At 36.9% G+C, this 16,387-nt stretch overlaps 1 protein-coding gene and 1 long non-coding RNA gene across 4 annotated transcripts in view; both read left to right on the forward strand.

The window, feature by feature from the left end:
* Positions 1 to 2,054: 2,054 nt before the first annotated feature.
* lpgat1 (lysophosphatidylglycerol acyltransferase 1) overlaps positions 2,055 to 16,387 on the forward strand; it is a 92,944-nt gene continuing 78,611 nt past the window's right edge. For 2 of the 3 annotated variants that reach the window (XR_012395611.1, XM_005160439.5), the window contains exons 1-2: positions 2,055 to 2,465; positions 3,622 to 3,874. Coding sequence is in view for 2 of the 3 variants with exons in the window: in XM_005160439.5 (XP_005160496.1) it covers positions 3,637 to 3,874 (238 nt within the window). In the remaining variant the exon portion in view is untranslated. 3 annotated transcript variants of the gene reach the window in all.
* On the forward strand, positions 8,700 to 13,195 carry LOC141379259 (uncharacterized). Its single transcript, XR_012395768.1, has 3 exons — positions 8,700 to 10,720; positions 10,892 to 11,484; positions 13,090 to 13,195. It is a non-coding gene; the product is annotated as an uncharacterized lncRNA (long non-coding RNA).

The raw sequence follows: 16,387 nt of genomic DNA on the forward strand, positions 1-16,387 counted from the left end.
CTAAAGTATTCCTGAGCCCATGTGCTGATATCGCTAATAAATGAATGACAATTCTTGATGCACTGAGGGATTGGAGATCACAGTTGTTCAGCCTTGCACCCTCGTCCTTTACACACTGAAACTCCTCCAAATTACTTAATCTTTTAATGATGTTTCTTTGAGGAACATTGTCTTTAAAAAATTGCAATAAAATTCTTAAGTATTTGTTGACAAACTGGCGATCCTCTGCCCATCTTTTCTCTTAAAGGACTAGACCTTCTTGCATGCTGCTTTTGTATACTAAATCATCACAATTCCAATCACCTGTTGATATCACCTGTTTCATAACTGCTCGTATCAGATTCAAGGCAACCCTTTACTGAATTTACTGTACAGTATGTGCCCTTTACAAGCTGAGTAAAATTTTATGTCATCTCAAGGAGACTAAGATTAAAAAAAAAGTTAAATTTTTTATCAAGATCCAGGCTTTTACAAATACTCTCTTTTCTAATTTATGTTCTATCTATCTGCACTAGAAAAGTTTTTTTATTTTTTAAAGTGCTTTGCTGTGCACCGCATAGTTGGGACTTACATTTAACAACTTTATTAATCCCACCAAGGGAAGTTAAATTAGGGCAGTAGCTTTTAATAATACAACAAACACATAAAGAGACAAATCACTAACAAACCACATTAAAAAACACAATCCAGCATGCTTCATATAACTTCATAAATAATACTAAAAAAACATAGGAAGGACCCAAATATTAAAAATGTAAAAACTAAACTAAAAACTGCTAAAATGTAAGGGTCTAAAGCCTTTTGGCCTCATGAACAAAGGTGAATATATATCTGTTAGATGAGCATTTAATGCTTCTAAACTTTCTTCCAGAGGGCAACAGAAGAAAAAAGGCTTGGGAATGGGAGCATGGGAATCATCTCCTATCACTCTTTCAGTTTTCCTTAGCATTTTGCTGTTTATGAAACTACGTAGAAGCAAACCAATAATCTTGGAGCAAGTCTTGACTAAGTTTTAAAGGCAATTTTTTTGTCTCTAACGGAAAGTGAGGAGAACCAGCATAAAAAGGAAAAGCTTAAAATACTCTCAATATAGGTAGTATAAAAAGTATATATTTTTTCTGCACAAAAAGAGTTCAGTTTCCTAAGAACATGCATCTCTGATGCACTTTCTTAGCAACAGCTTCTGAGTTCTGCTGGAACTTTAATGTGCTATCAACGATTGTGCCAAGGTACTTATATTCCTGTACCCTTTCAACTTATTATCCATTAAAATACACCGGTTTAACCAAGGACGCTTTTTTAAAAAAAAAAAAAAACAATTACCATCTCTCTCGTTTTTTTTTTTGTGATGTGCAGTTAGTTCAGCTTCTTTGCACCACCTTAAAAACTCATTATGATTATCGCTGCCATTACAATCTGTATGTGTTAAGAAGGATAAAAAATTATCAGCATTTGATAGTTGGGACTTGTTGCTCTTTTGTTGGTGTTGCTGCCAATGTCCTTTATATATAGCCTATATATATATATATATATATATTGTTGTTATTGATTAATCTAGATAGATAGATAGATAGATAGATAGATAGATAGATAGATAGATAGATAGATAGATAGATAGATAGATAGATAGATAGATAGATAGATAGATAGATAGATAGATAGATAGATAGATAGATAGATAGATAGATAGATAGATAGATAGATAGATAGATAGATAGATAGATAGATAGATAGATAGATAGATAGATAGATAGATAGATAGATAGATAGATAGATAGATAGATAGATAGATAGATAGATAGATAGATAGATAGATGCTGTTTCTGAATTGTCCACATGGGGGTCATAGTGACCAACTTTTCAAACCAAAATGTCAGCTGAATACCAGTGAACACCTGAAAGCCTTTAGTTTCATTTTGATTCTAGAATCTGTTTCCTTTTTAGTATATCCTATACTACAGTGCGCGCGCTTAATATACAGTCTGTTTCTTCATATTAGACATCTTGTTCTTCAGCAGAAGAGTTGAGTCGGTACTGGTGCGCGTGCACTCACTGAGTCTGCGCGCGCCCGCGGCCTGTAGGAGGTCCAGAATAACGGAGCCAAAGATCATCATCATCCTCATCCCGGAGGAGAGGCCCAGTGAATGCATGTCCGACACGCCTCATCCGGAACACAAAGATGAGTCTAACGAGTCTGATTTCAGGCGTGTGTCTTTGATTTGGGGATTTGAGATCGCAGATCCAGAGGTTCGGCCGCGTGACTCCAGCAACATGCGCGTGTGTAACTGAAGCGCATGCATCCGACCACCAGGACACGGACACTCGGAACCGAGTCACGCCGTGGATCAGACGATCTCAAGCTCTCGGGTTCACCGATCACCACCGTCCGCTACATGTGACCGAACCTACCATCCGTCCGTCCGAACCTTCTGCAGCTTCGCCAGTAGGCTGCACGTTAGAAAACGGTGAGAAAACACTTTCACGTGAAGATTGGAGGATTAATGACATCAGATTGTTTCAGGTCATTTATATCATTTAAAGCATTTCTATAAATCTGGATCTATGTTTTGATCCGGTCTACCTCGGGCGGGTAACGGATCCGTCAAGGACTTTAGTCCAAATCTCATTAAATACCCGAATCAACCAGACACCGGCCACTTAATATGAAGGACAGACAATGGGAGATTAGATAAACGTGAAAACACACTAATGGCGATAACAAACAATCAAACAAAGACGTAATGTGAAAATAACACAAATCTTAATGATTAGATGAGACCGTTAAACTGAATTAATGACCCGAGTTTGCATTAGCTTAGCATGCTAACACAGCAGCGCGTACACAGACACACTTTCTGTTTTATTTAACTGCAGGGATTGTACACATCACGTTTTGTTAATTCATTTACATGTCCATGTTTGAATTGGTAGACAAGTGTGTAGGTTTTGGAGTAAATTGGGCGATGATGTTGAAGCAGAAGTTAATACTGTATGTAGCGTGCTAGCTGCGTTAGCGCTCTCTTCAACACCTATTTTAAACATTTCACCTTCATTCAGCGGAAATATTCTGACTGACCTTAAAACAAGTGAATAAAAACCACATGAGCAAAAATGACGGAGGTGGAGAGTGCTAAACCGAAACAATACTAGGTTGTGCTATCAAAGGTTATCTCAGTGATTGGAGATATCTTTCGTGTTATGGATAATTATAATAACAGTTATTTTTATTATTGCTGACCGCTTTATTATTGTGACACACCCTAACCCAGGACAAATATAGAAATGTGCGTGACAGTGGGAACTTGAAGTGGAACTTGGTCACTTTGGTCAAGAGGCTTATCGGGAAAGATAGTTTAATTTGAAGCAAAGTTTTTCGTTGTTTGTTTTGCATGACACAGATATCAAAGTCTAACTAGTTTATAGGGTGTCACTATGAACAGGCACATTCATAACAAAGGTTAATGGATGCGTGTTAGTAAATCAGTTCACATGCGTAAGCTGCACCTCTATATATTTCAAGAGTTTATTTCTTGTTTTTTGACAGCTCATTTTGTGTTACTAGCTTCATTTAAACATACATCATATGAAGTATTGAGATTGTATTTGTTGTTATTGTTGCAGGCAGGACAGTACAGTATGGCTCCCCATCTGGACGTGGCCCGCAAATTGGTTTGGATCTTAATCAAGTCGCTGCTCCGTTTCACCTTCATGTTTGTCAATAACTGTGTCGCGATCCCGTCCTATTGCCTCTACCTGATAGTCCTGCAGCCTTTAAGAGTTCTAGATGCCCAAACATTCTGGTACATTGAAGGGGTCATGTTCAGGTGGTTACTGGCTATGGTGGCATCCTGGGGCTGGTGTGCAGGTTACACAGGTAAGAACAACATTTCCCTCCAATCTGCTTGTTAAATTATTAAATGAGTGCTGTTTCCGGGTCCAACTTTGTCAGTTCTCAACAATCAGTGTTTATTTATGTCACAGATTAAAGTAAGCTTTTAAATTGCAAAGTGTCTAAGCACATGGTGTCCTATTCTATCAATTCATAAAAAGATGAATCACTGTCTGACTGTTTGAGGCGCTGGTGTTAATAATTAAAGTTGTACTATGACTTTTGGTACATGGTTTTTGGAGATTTACAGCTTGTTGTGGTTGTTCATTAGAAGGAAGTGTGGTTTGTGTCTGTTTATTCAGAGTTGGACTAGGCATCTAAACCTCAGTGCTAGGCACTAAATGTTCATTTTTTCTGCCTGATTGTGTAAAACAACCTTCCATATCCCCAGATTTCAGTCAGCGTCTGTTTGTGGCGCCAAAATTTGACTGCTGAGTGCAGATCTATTGACTGTTTTTCATCTTTATTGACTCCTGCACTGTAGGGTTTCCTGTGTTTATATTGATTTCTTTATTTTCTTTGGGAGACAAGTTTGATTAAGCCGTTCCAGCGTGTTTCTTTTGCCTTAATAGAGTGCATTTGGACAATAATACGGTTGCAACCTTGTGGGAGGGCTTTGTTTACCTCGCATCTCTCCTGATGAACCTACACCATCATGCATCGGAGAGTGGAAGTGGTCTCTGTTGCTTGGTGTGGCTTGGTACAGGTATCGATTTGAATTGGTCTTTTCATTAGAAATTTATTTATTTCGAGTTTTTTTTTTGAAAAGCCAATTTAATAAATGGCTAGGAGTAGGAGAGGTGATGTGCCGCCTGCTTACTTGTGAGCATTTAATGGGTAATTTCATTTGTTGCGAGCTGGCTCCAAATGTATTAATAGTGTTGATTGCACACAGGAAGCTCTAGACTGATTATGCAAATCATAAGATGGAAGTGCATGGGCTGGAACATTGGGCCAATCCAAAGGATAAGACAGTTTGTCAACCTTAGTTAGTACATAAGTTTTTGTGACTATGCCACAATTAGACATCCTGCATTTTAAGTAAAAGTTAATATATAAAGATATATCACAACACCATTTGATCTTGTGCTAGATGATATATCAAACAAAACCATCCACAATATGTCACAATAATTGTAAATGGAGGACAATTTTATTAACTGCACATATATTTTATGGAATTGTAATGTTGCACAGCTGTCAAACAAGCTTGAATATGCTTGTCTTAGTGGTTTGAGCGCATTTTCCTGACAAAGCGAGCAGGTTATGTGGTTGTAGTAGCCCCAGAAAGACTAAAGTACTGACAACATGCACTCACAATATCACATCTAGAAGTGTCTTGCAAAGTTAAACGGCTTGAGGGAAAGACTCCTGTAAGTTTGAGGGAGGTTGGATGTCTGAAACACAAATACCTTCATGCCAGCTTGGACAGATGAGGGTACCCATATGCCTGAGATTTCCACCATTTCAATGGGTCATCTGTCCGTAATTTAAACAGCTCAGTCGCACAAGAAAACTTGACTATTTTACGTAATGTTAGAAAAGTAGGAGACTGCGTTTGTTAAAATGATATTGTGGTGCCTCTGATATGTTGTTGATATTACTCCATTACCAGCTGGGTTTACTTATGCCGGTAAACAGACAGTATAAGACTGCATTAAAAAAAATATATATATTTTTTATTTATTATTATTATTTTTTTTTTGCTGCTTCTTCAAACGACTTATTTTAAATGAGCTGAATAAGCACAATTCTTGAGTTTTTTTTTAGGGACAGCTCAATTTTTTTTAACGTTAATTTCATAAAATTTGTAAATAAATACAATTAGGTTAACTTAGTTGACTTATGTTGGGACAACATGATGCAGTTGCGTGGATCCCAGCATTTTTAAAGTGTGAGTTATTTCATATCTTTTATACATTTTAATATCGATACTTGGCAGCAGAGTAGCAATATTAGCAGCCTGAAATCGGCATTACACTAAAGCTGCTGAAAGCATGGTTGTGTGATTGGCAGTAAATTTCTTTTGAACCCCGGAGTGTACTCTTTTGCGGAAACTACAAATACGCCAACAGAAAATAATCCCAGTAGATTACCATATCTTTGCATCCTAAATAGAAGTTTTACCTGCTTTCTTTAAGTTAGCGTTACTTACTAATAAACACACAACTACTCAATCCTCTCACAGAAGGGTTTATTTAAAAAAATCTCTAATGATGACGTTATGAAGTGAGTTTAGAGTATGACATGATTATTACTGAAAGTTGGATTTTCACATGCAGCATTTACTACACAGAGCCGTAGTTCAATAAGAAGCTACGCAAACAGTTGCCAGTATCACAAAATTATAATCTTATCATTATTGTTTAATTAAATCTGTTTTGAACACGATTTTGCACAACTGGTAGTAACCTACGAATCTCTATGGTGTAGCATGTAATGGAGATTATCTTTTACCAAACAAGTAGACCAGCTTGCTGGCAGCTAGCTCTCTGCAACTGGCACATGGTCACCCCCTGAAGCTAATCAGGGCTACACCCGGTCAGTATCTGGGTGGGAGACCACATGAGAAAGCTAGGTTGCTGCCAGAAATGTTGTTTTGATACCAGCAGGGGACGCTCAACACGTGGTCTCTGTGGGTCATAAAACCCCAGTATATTAATATAATACCCCTATACTGCTTAGTGAGCGTCGTCTTTTGCATGAGACGTTAAAAAATATCAGGATGTCCTTCGAAAAAAAAAAAAAAAGTAGGGGTTTAGCTCCAGCATCCATTTGCTCCATGTCCTTCACTCCATTTGCCCGCTGGCCTCTGTCAATCATGGCCTTCTAACCATCCCCATAATTGGCTTCATCACTCTGTCTCCTCCACATCAATCAGCTGGTGTGTAGTGTGCGGTCTGGTGCAATATTGCTGCCGTCATGTTATCCAGGTGGATTCTGCACACTGGTGGTGGATGAGGAGATTCCCCCCCAAAAGTGTGTAAAGTGCTACGTAAATGTAAGGAATTATTATTATTTATTAGATTTAGCCAAAAAAGGGTTCACAAGTATTCCATGAGTTCTCTGATAACATTATAAATTACGCAATGAGCATACAACAGTAATTGTTAAAAACATTATCTCTAATAGTCTGTCCAAATCTCACATAAAAAACTGAGCGACAAGTAGTCAATAAGGTTTAAATATTTTCTCTTGTACATAAATGTTAAAAAATCTACTAAGAAATAATCAAGGAATGTTCATCTTATAAGCAAAGCAATTACAAATATAACAGTAAACTTATATGCATCAATAAACACAATATGGCATGTAAAATAACAACTACTGCCTATATTTACTTATAGATGTTCTGTCAATAAAATACACAAATATCTCTACATCTTTTTTTTTTTTTTGCGTAGGAACATAAAATCAGTTCTTGGACTGTTTTGAATCAATTCACAATATTAAATCTAATTTTCCTGTTATAACACTTTTTATTTTTATTTTGTTTTTTTTAATTGTTTCACGCAAACAGGTCTATCTATAAAGGCCCAAACATAAATTTAATTTCAATAATACTGGTATTCTGGATATTAGATAAGTTGCTAAACTAGTGTCAATTTCTTCATGTTGTCCCAACATAAATCGATTGATCGATCTTACAAATTTAATTTGATTGAATATAAAACAACAAAGTTGTCCTTCCCAAAAAATAAGTATTGAAAAAACTATTGTGTTGTTTCAGCTCATTATAAATAAGTACATTTTTCACAACTTTTATGTTTGGCGATGGTCAGAAATTTGTAAACTTGAGTTAGGGCTGTGCAATTAATCGAAAATCCGGTTTCGATTTCGGCTTCTAACGGTTATGAAAAACCAATAATCGAGATAAACGATTATTGCATCATATACCGCCCCCTTTCCAGTTGTACACATTTGTTGCTCTGCAAAGCTTAGCTTTACATGAAAATGACTAAAAGTATGTACTGTAATGTTTGCAGCACGGGATGCGCATCGTTCACCGATGTACATTCTAATTATTTATATTTGTAAAAGCGCAAACGAGACCGCATGCTTCTGTGTGCGTGCAGCGCACACAGATTGTGCGATCAGCATTCAGTCTCATTCGCACACTGAGACTAGCATGACTTTAATGGTCAAATAGGTGCCAAAACGCGGTGTTTAGTGATTATTCATATTAACCCTCATTTGTGTAAAAAAACAAACACATTGAGATTCAAAAGATTTGTGAAAGAGAAACCATTAAAGTGACAGCGCATTATGTTCTTGTTGCCGCCCGTTTTCATCCTTATTAATCAAACAACAAAAAGAGAAAATCCCTCATTGCTCTTGACTGAAGTACTTTTCTATCTAAACTGTTTTTCTTACAGTGAAGATACTTAAAGCACAATTTATTTAATGTTTTTATTCTATTGTATTTATTATTTCTTTTGCAAGGAGGAAAATAACTGTATTCAGAATTGTAAGTCAGAATTATTAGCCCTCCTGAATTATTAGCGACCCTTTTCCCCCAATTTCAGTTTAATCAAAAGATTTTTTTACAACCCATTTCTGAACATAATAGTTTTAATAATTTTTAATAACTGATTTCTTTTGTCTTTGCTATGATGACAGTACATAATATTTTAATAAAATACAAGCATTTACATTAAAGTGTAATTCAAAGGCTTAATTGGTGTAATTAGGCAATTCATTGTATAACAGTAGTTTCTTCTGCAGACAATCAAAAATATTTCTTAAAATAGGTTTCAAAATATTTAAACCTGCTTTTTTTTCTAGCCAAAATAAAACTAAAGCCTTTTCCCAGGAAAAAAAAAAAAAAAAAAAAAAAAAAAAAAAAAAAAAAATATATATATATATATATATATATATATATATATATATATATATATATATATATATATATATATATATTGAAAATACTGTTAAAATTCCTTGCTCTGTTAAACATCATTTGGGAAATATTTATTTAAAAAAAAAAATCACAGGAGGGTGAATAATTTTGACTTCAACTGATAATCATTTTGAATTACCGTGATTAGAATTATGGCCAAAAAAAATCATGATTATGATTTTTCCCAAAATAGAGCAGCACTAACTTGGGTAATGGAGTTTCATTGTGTTTTACAAAATTAGGACACATTATGACTCTATCATGTTTGGTGCACCTTGTGCTTTCTTCACCAGTCAGTATTTAAACTTCGAAGCGCTAAATCTGTAGCTTTTTTTTTTTTTCCTGACACCAACAGCATTGCCTACAGTTTTAGGTTACACTAAACGGTGAGCTAAATGGTCACAAATTGGGATGAGCAGTGTTTTCAAAGCTACATTGTCAAGTGTTCAATTATTAATGGTGTTTTTCCTATTGAGTACCTGCTCATGTAAAGCTGAGCTGAGAGTCACATGGCCGCATCTTCGGTTTAGAGGTTGTCCTTGAGTTGTATAAGGAAAAGCAGGGGCATATATGCATTCATCATTCAAGGTAAAAGTCGTTTGTCATAGTTTCTCACCTGGTTAGAGTTTTACGCTCACTGCCTCCGTACACTGATAAGAGATTGACCTGATGAAGCAGGAGAAGATAACTGTGTGTGGCAGAAGTCAAATCTGTGCGTTGTCAAAGCAGGCATTAAGAACAAAGTTCTTTTTTTTTTTTTTTTTTTTTTTTTTTTTGTGAAAATGTGCTCATTTTACCAGTCATGGATAGTTAAACAGTTGAGTTTTACCATTTTTGAAACTATTTAGCCTATCTCTGGGTCTAACGGGAGCACATTTAGCTTAGCTTAAATCATTGAATCGGATTACACCGTTATCATCTCATTAAAAAATAATTGCAGAAAGAGTTTTGATATTTTGAAACTTGACTCTTCTGCAGTTAGGTTGTGTTCTTGGGTCCCGTTTACACTGCCTGTATCGCCACAGCCTGTAAGCCACAGCCAAAAACCGCCTCCCACCAATCGTGGATTAGCAACTGTAGCTACGCACTCTGTCAATCTTTCGAGCGAGGCAAACAGGCCTAAGCAAATTTGATACCCGGTATCCTAAAAGTTTGAATGGGGTGGTGAATTTTTTTTCCCTTTTCAATACTTAAAACCCAAGGGGAGAAATGCCAGCGTGGATCAAACTCTGTGAGGAGCGCTAAAGGAGCGGATAACTCAATAACTCACACACCTCTTACCCTAAAAAGATCTAAACTGTGTTTCCTACAAAAATACAAAGCAGGTTATGTTTTAATCTTTTCTTTTTTTTGTTCAATACTGCACGATATTGCACTGTTCCGTCTAAGCCTTCGCCATAGTAGTCAATATAGTTATATCAATATACTTTATCCACAGCTGTTTTTGAGTAATTGATAAGTCTCAATGTCCATGTCAGAGCTACAATACACTGATGTTTTCGGCAGTCTTTTGGAGATTTAGTTGATGGTGACGGAGTTATAGCAGGTTAGTGTCTGCTTTTATATTTGGTGCTGGATTAATATGGATTAATATTTGCTGGTACGAAAAAAAAAACTATTTGTTCATTTCTGCTATTTATACTTTGATTTGCATTTCAATGTATTTATTCCTTTTACTTAACTGCAAATTAGAATAGAAATGGTATAAAAAGCACTCAAACATATGTACAGACTAGGGGTGTCAAAATTAATTGTTTTTTTCAGTGCACCGCGATGCAGACGCAGACAATTCGGTATCTGTTCAGTAATAATCCTAACCGGTTATTATGCACTGACGTCATTTACCTCATATGCGCTATGTCGCAAGGGAGGTGAGCGCGGGTGCCAATTACTTAAAGGCAGACACTGAGCATGTGCGTGTGTGCATGTGTGTGCGCATGTGTGCGTGTGTGTTTGGTGCTGTCTATGTTTGTGTATGTGTGTGAATCAGAGACAGTGTGGTGCTGTGTGTCCATGTGTGTGATTATACAGACAGCTTGTTATAGCCACGTCCCAACACTGTGTATAGAAAAAGCATCATCAATGCACCGTGATGCACCAAGATATCGAATTAAACCGAATCAATGGCATGAAAATCGTAACGGAACCAAACCGTGAGACCAGTAAAGGTTCACAGCTCTAGTACAGACAGTGATAGGTGTACATTTTTATAGGTAAATGATGCTAATATCTGGTACAAATCCACCAATTTCCCCTTTCTGGCTGTTCTTTCTATGAATGAATGATGTACAAGCACTGTCCATGCGTATTTCCTTGTCGGCTAGTAACGCTATATTTCATTGCACTACAATAGTCTATCAGACTTTTTGGCTAAAAAAGAAAAATCACTGGTTAATAAGTTATTATTAGATTATTTTAAAATTTCAGCTATCCTGATCTGCATGAACTAAGCTGTTGAATGCTCAGCGTATGAGGCGGCTAGGCTTACCTAGCTTCAACTTTGATGTAGTTATTTTCTAATTGGTTGCTATTATGTGGTGAATATACCCCTGTAATGCATATTGCAGTTCTTTTTTGTCTGGCTTTCTCGGATATCTCACCTGTTTGCCAAAAAATGAGTAATTATATCCCTGGCAATGTCTGACACTGGTGCATACACATTGTAATAGACGTTGCGTTCACAAAAGCTTGACAGGCAATTAGGCTTGGGCGATATTACGGTATTATGGTATACCGCGGGATCTAAAAATAGCAACGGTGTCAGTTTCAATACCGTTATACCGTCATAAAGTATTAAATATCCTTTATTTAATGCCTAAAAAACGTGTGTGTGGTTGTCATCACGGGACAGTGTGGAGGAGAGAGATAGAGGAAGAGGGAGGGGGAGAGGGTGAGAGGGAGAGGGAGAGAGGGACAGGGAGACGTGACGTGACGAGTCGCGCTTCAAAGTGTCCTGCAGTTTGGCAGTTTCGACTGAACAGAAGGGAGACGTGGTTAATATGAACGAGAGGTCTGCATTAGAGCTGAAGATCTTTGCCCGAACCCGGCGAGACCCGAAAAAATCCAAATCCCTGCATTAAAATCCATCCCTGCAAAGGTGAAGCCAATTATGACGAAGTAGTAAAAAAAAGAGAATTTTGACGGCGGTCAAGCCAGTCAGAAAGAGCGGTTATTCCAGCCGCAGGTATTTAGCGGTCGCTCATACACTGCGTATTACGGTAGAGCCCTAAACCGCAAGCTGACAGGTAAAATGACGAGGCCACTCTCTACCCTGAAACTACGGTCATGGAAAATTAAATGGATGTTCCTGACTGGTAGAAGATGAATAAACAATCCTACCTAAAACTTGCAAAATCAGCCAGATCAGAACTCTGCATCTCGGCCTGTAGCAGTAGCAGTGAAACGGTGTTCAGTGCTGCTGGACGCACATGAGCGCAAGACTGCGCTAAAGCCAGTGGATTTAATAATGTTCCTCCACAAACACACGTAGCCTAATCTTGGTGAGTAAAGGGTTTTAAATTATAAATAAATATTAATTAAACCATATTATCATAATGTAGACAGAGTATACAGACTAATGGTGGCATTATTCTTTTAATATTCAGCTTCAATTTAGTTACTGCCAAAATACCCGTCATCATTTAGAGTTTATTTGATTTGTTAAGCAAGATTTCTTTTCATTGGTGTGTTGGCCAATTTAAAGGCTAAGTGCATGTAGACCTATAGAGTGCTGAGATGTTACGATGTTACAGAGGACTTATTTTATTTCTTTGTTCCAACTTTCAAGTGGGATATAGTCTACGCTTGTTACGAATAAATGCTGTTAAAACATATAAATGACTCATTCTTGAAAAAATGCATTAGAGCTGTAAGGGCTCGGGCTTTATAAAGCTGTCAATCAAAATGTACGTGTCGGACTCGGGACCTATCGGGTATAATTTTTATGGCCCGATTACAGCTCTCTGCATTCCCGCGGGAGCCGGCCAGATTTCTTACGGTGTGGGAGTAAATTTCTGAATAAATCGCGGGAGAGATGTGTGTGTGTTTGTGTAAGACAGAGAAAGTCTCTCTGTCTGTCTCTCTCTCTCTCTCTCTCTCTCTCTCTCTCTCTCTCTGCCTAAGGTCGCATAGAAGGTATTCAGTTTCTGAATGGTTTAGGCTCAAGCCAACAGTTTGGTACGTGACGCTGTCTGAGCCTTGCGTCATAATTTTTTTTATTACGCCGGTAATACCGGATACCGGGGTAAAATATGGAGGCGGTTTGACGGTCTCAAAATTTGGACACCGCCCAAGCCTACAGGCAATACAACTGTAACTAAGAAGGGGCAGGGCTTAGCGAAGGGTCCATTCTGACTTTTTTGCTCATATGTGACACAGATCGGATCAGTTCTATGACTGTAAACATGAAAAAAAAAAAAAAAACGCATGCATTGGGATATTCAGAGATCGGTTTCAGGCCTCCTTCATATGTGGAAGTAAATCAAATCAGATATGTGACAATGCGACTATCATGTAAACAGGCAGATCATATTTATTGAGGCATTCCATTATGTACCTCATTAAACTTGTGACAATGTGGTACTTCGCATCTTCGAATATTTCACAGAGCTAAAAGCAAGACAATTTCTTCCATAGTGGCTAGTGTGGCGCAGATGCTGAAGCCCTTCTTTACGCATGCCATACAATTTATGACGTTGTGCAAGTTTAATTGTATATGCAGGGCTCGAAATAGCCACCATTTTGGTCGCATATGCGCCTGAAATTTGAGCTTTGCGACCTCATAATATATATTGGGAGCATTCGTGCGACTGAATATTTAGGTTGGAGTGCGACCTGTTTTTTTTTTTTTAACATGGTAAAATCGCTCTTCCCTGCCGCTATATTCGTTCATATTAGCTGTCAATCACTCAAGACTTTCCGCTTTCAGATGATAGGGAGGGAGCTTCTGTGACCGCGGGGAATGCAAACTGCTGATGAGTGAAAAGTACACTGAATCTCGATGCGTTGCATGCACTGCGTGTGCTGCCAACACAATCTCACGGCAATTCGTAACTTTTTCATACGTTTCCTCGTGAGATCAGGCTGCAACAGCGCAAATGTCCGCTAAAACACCATCGCCAATGAAGCTTGCCTTTACTGCGTTTAAACTAATGCGGGTTATAACAAAGAACAGTATAGCGCCGGTGGTCATTGGGAGAATCCTGCTCTGCCCCCCTCATATATTGGGTCGGCTGACTAGCATGCTTTTCCACAAACACAGAAAAATGTAATTCAGCGCGTAACGAAGCTGAGCATTAAAACGACACGAACCGAAACCAAAACTTTTAAAAGTGAGACTTTTCTTACTTTCTTTTGTCCGTTCATTCTTGAGGTGTATATTATTTTTCTATTTAATTACTGATGACTGCTTTGCAGCTTTCAGCATTGAATGTAATGGATTTATTATATTATATCGTTTGTTTTGTAGCAGAAATAGGCTACTATTTATTAAATTGACATGCATATAAACATAATAGTACAAAACAAATATTTCTTACTACAATGCTTCATTTGTGTTTGATGCAAACTATAAATTTATTTTTCATAAAGTAACAGTAGGACTTTATATAGCAGATAACTTACATTAAAGCACATTCAAGGCAGCATGATAATGAAAAATATATTTCATTATTAGTATTATTGTCATCATCGTCATCATTAATATTTTATAATTATTCAACATTCATTTTAGAATTATTGCACAAATATTAAATCATCACAGCATTAGTTAGATAGTTGTTTCTGTATTTTGTTAGTCCCAATTGATGTTGTTTTCAAATACAATAAATCCTTTAATATACAACTTGTCAATATTATAAATTTTTGGTGGGTGCTCCTAAATTTTTTCTGGTGCTCCTAAATATTTCATGTTGGGAGCACCGGTGCTACCAAGTAAGAAAGTTAATTTCCAGCCCTGATATGAATCGTAAATAGGTCACAATTAAAAGAACGTGTAAACGGCGAGTCAGACAAATCAGATATCGGCAACAAATTTTTTAGTGAGATGCTAGTAGTCTAATCCGATTCAATGATTTATGCTAAGCTAAATTTAATGTGGTCCTGCTGTACCGGGAGATAGTAAAATTATGAAAACTCTTTTTTATTTTTATTTTTATTTATTTTTTTTGTTTATGAGCAATATGCTAATGGTCTAATCCAAAGAAAGTGGGTTTCTTTAAGGAACAATGCATTTAGAAACTACTTTGATTAGGGCCCTGTCGTTTTTGTGCACAGGAAACATTGAGAGATTGTGGAATACAGTCATACAAATGAGTCTAGCAGCTAATGTGGAATGTCACGGAAATTGTGAATGATTAAATATGAAAGTAGTTCTGAAAGAATAATCAAATAGTGATGTGGAGCAATGTCTGACAATGTTTAACCACTAGAAGTTTAAAATTAATGTCTGGTTTAACATGGAAACTTTGACAAAAGTGTATTACAGTTGTACCACAGAATATACCTAAATTAATAATAATTTATAATAAAGTAATAAACACACAGTTATTTTACCATGTCTCAGAGCCTTGACAGGAGTTAAAAGCAATTTAAGATCTGAGGTAAACTGTCTGCTGCCGTTTTCAGTATGGCAATATTTGTCATGTAAAATGGCATCCAAGCTTACATCAGTAGCGGTACACTCAATAAAGTGGTAACACTTTACTATACTATAAGGTTAATTTAGTTGATATACAATCATGATCAACAATGAACAATACTGTAAATTTATTACATTATTCATCTTTATTATTAGCCCCTTTCACACATACAGACCTTTCTGGGAAATTGCAGGCAATTTTCTGGAAGGTTCTGTATGTGTGAGCAGGCCCTTTTTAAAAACACCGGTAAATTAGTTCTGGCAATTTTGCAGAAAGAGAAGTTGTAACATAACCGGTAATTTGCCCGAATGCTGCTCTGTGTGAACGCAGAAGGACATTTGCCAGAAAGAGCACGTTCACGATTAGAACGTGCTGACGTGAGCATCTACTCCAGCCAATCAGAACACTCAGACATATTCACATACGCGCTGTTTATGAAAATAAAAAAAACTTTATATATGTTTCCAGACACATTTAGCTGCTAGATGTTAGTCAGATAATATTTTTGTCTATCCATCCACAGAGTTTGTAATGTAGTCAAATGTGTAAACATTTAGTCACGGTTCTAGTGCTAAAACTTTAAATAAAAGTTAAACAATTAACTAAAGCCTGACCGATTTGATGCTTATAATTATTTACCAGTATCGCTATGTGAAAGGGCTATTGTTAGTTAACAAACACAAAGCGATTCATTGTTAGTTCACTTTAACTCACAAATGTTTGCGAGCATGAATTTGCATTTTAATAAGGCATTCGTTATTGATGATCTAGATTAAAAATGGTGTACAAGTATAGTTCAAATCTGATTGTAAAGTGTGATCAATAAAGCACATAATCAGCACCTGAGGCTGCACTCTCGTTGTATTTTATGCTGTTGTCCAGCCGTGACGTCGCATACTCTTTCTAAATTAATTCTGATTTATACTTCTGCGTCAAACGCCGGCGTATGCTACGGCGATG

The sequence above is a fragment of the Danio rerio genome, chromosome 20, assembly GCF_049306965.1.
Source record: "Danio rerio strain Tuebingen ecotype United States chromosome 20, GRCz12tu, whole genome shotgun sequence".
NCBI classification, from domain to species: domain Eukaryota; kingdom Metazoa; phylum Chordata; class Actinopteri; order Cypriniformes; family Danionidae; genus Danio; species Danio rerio.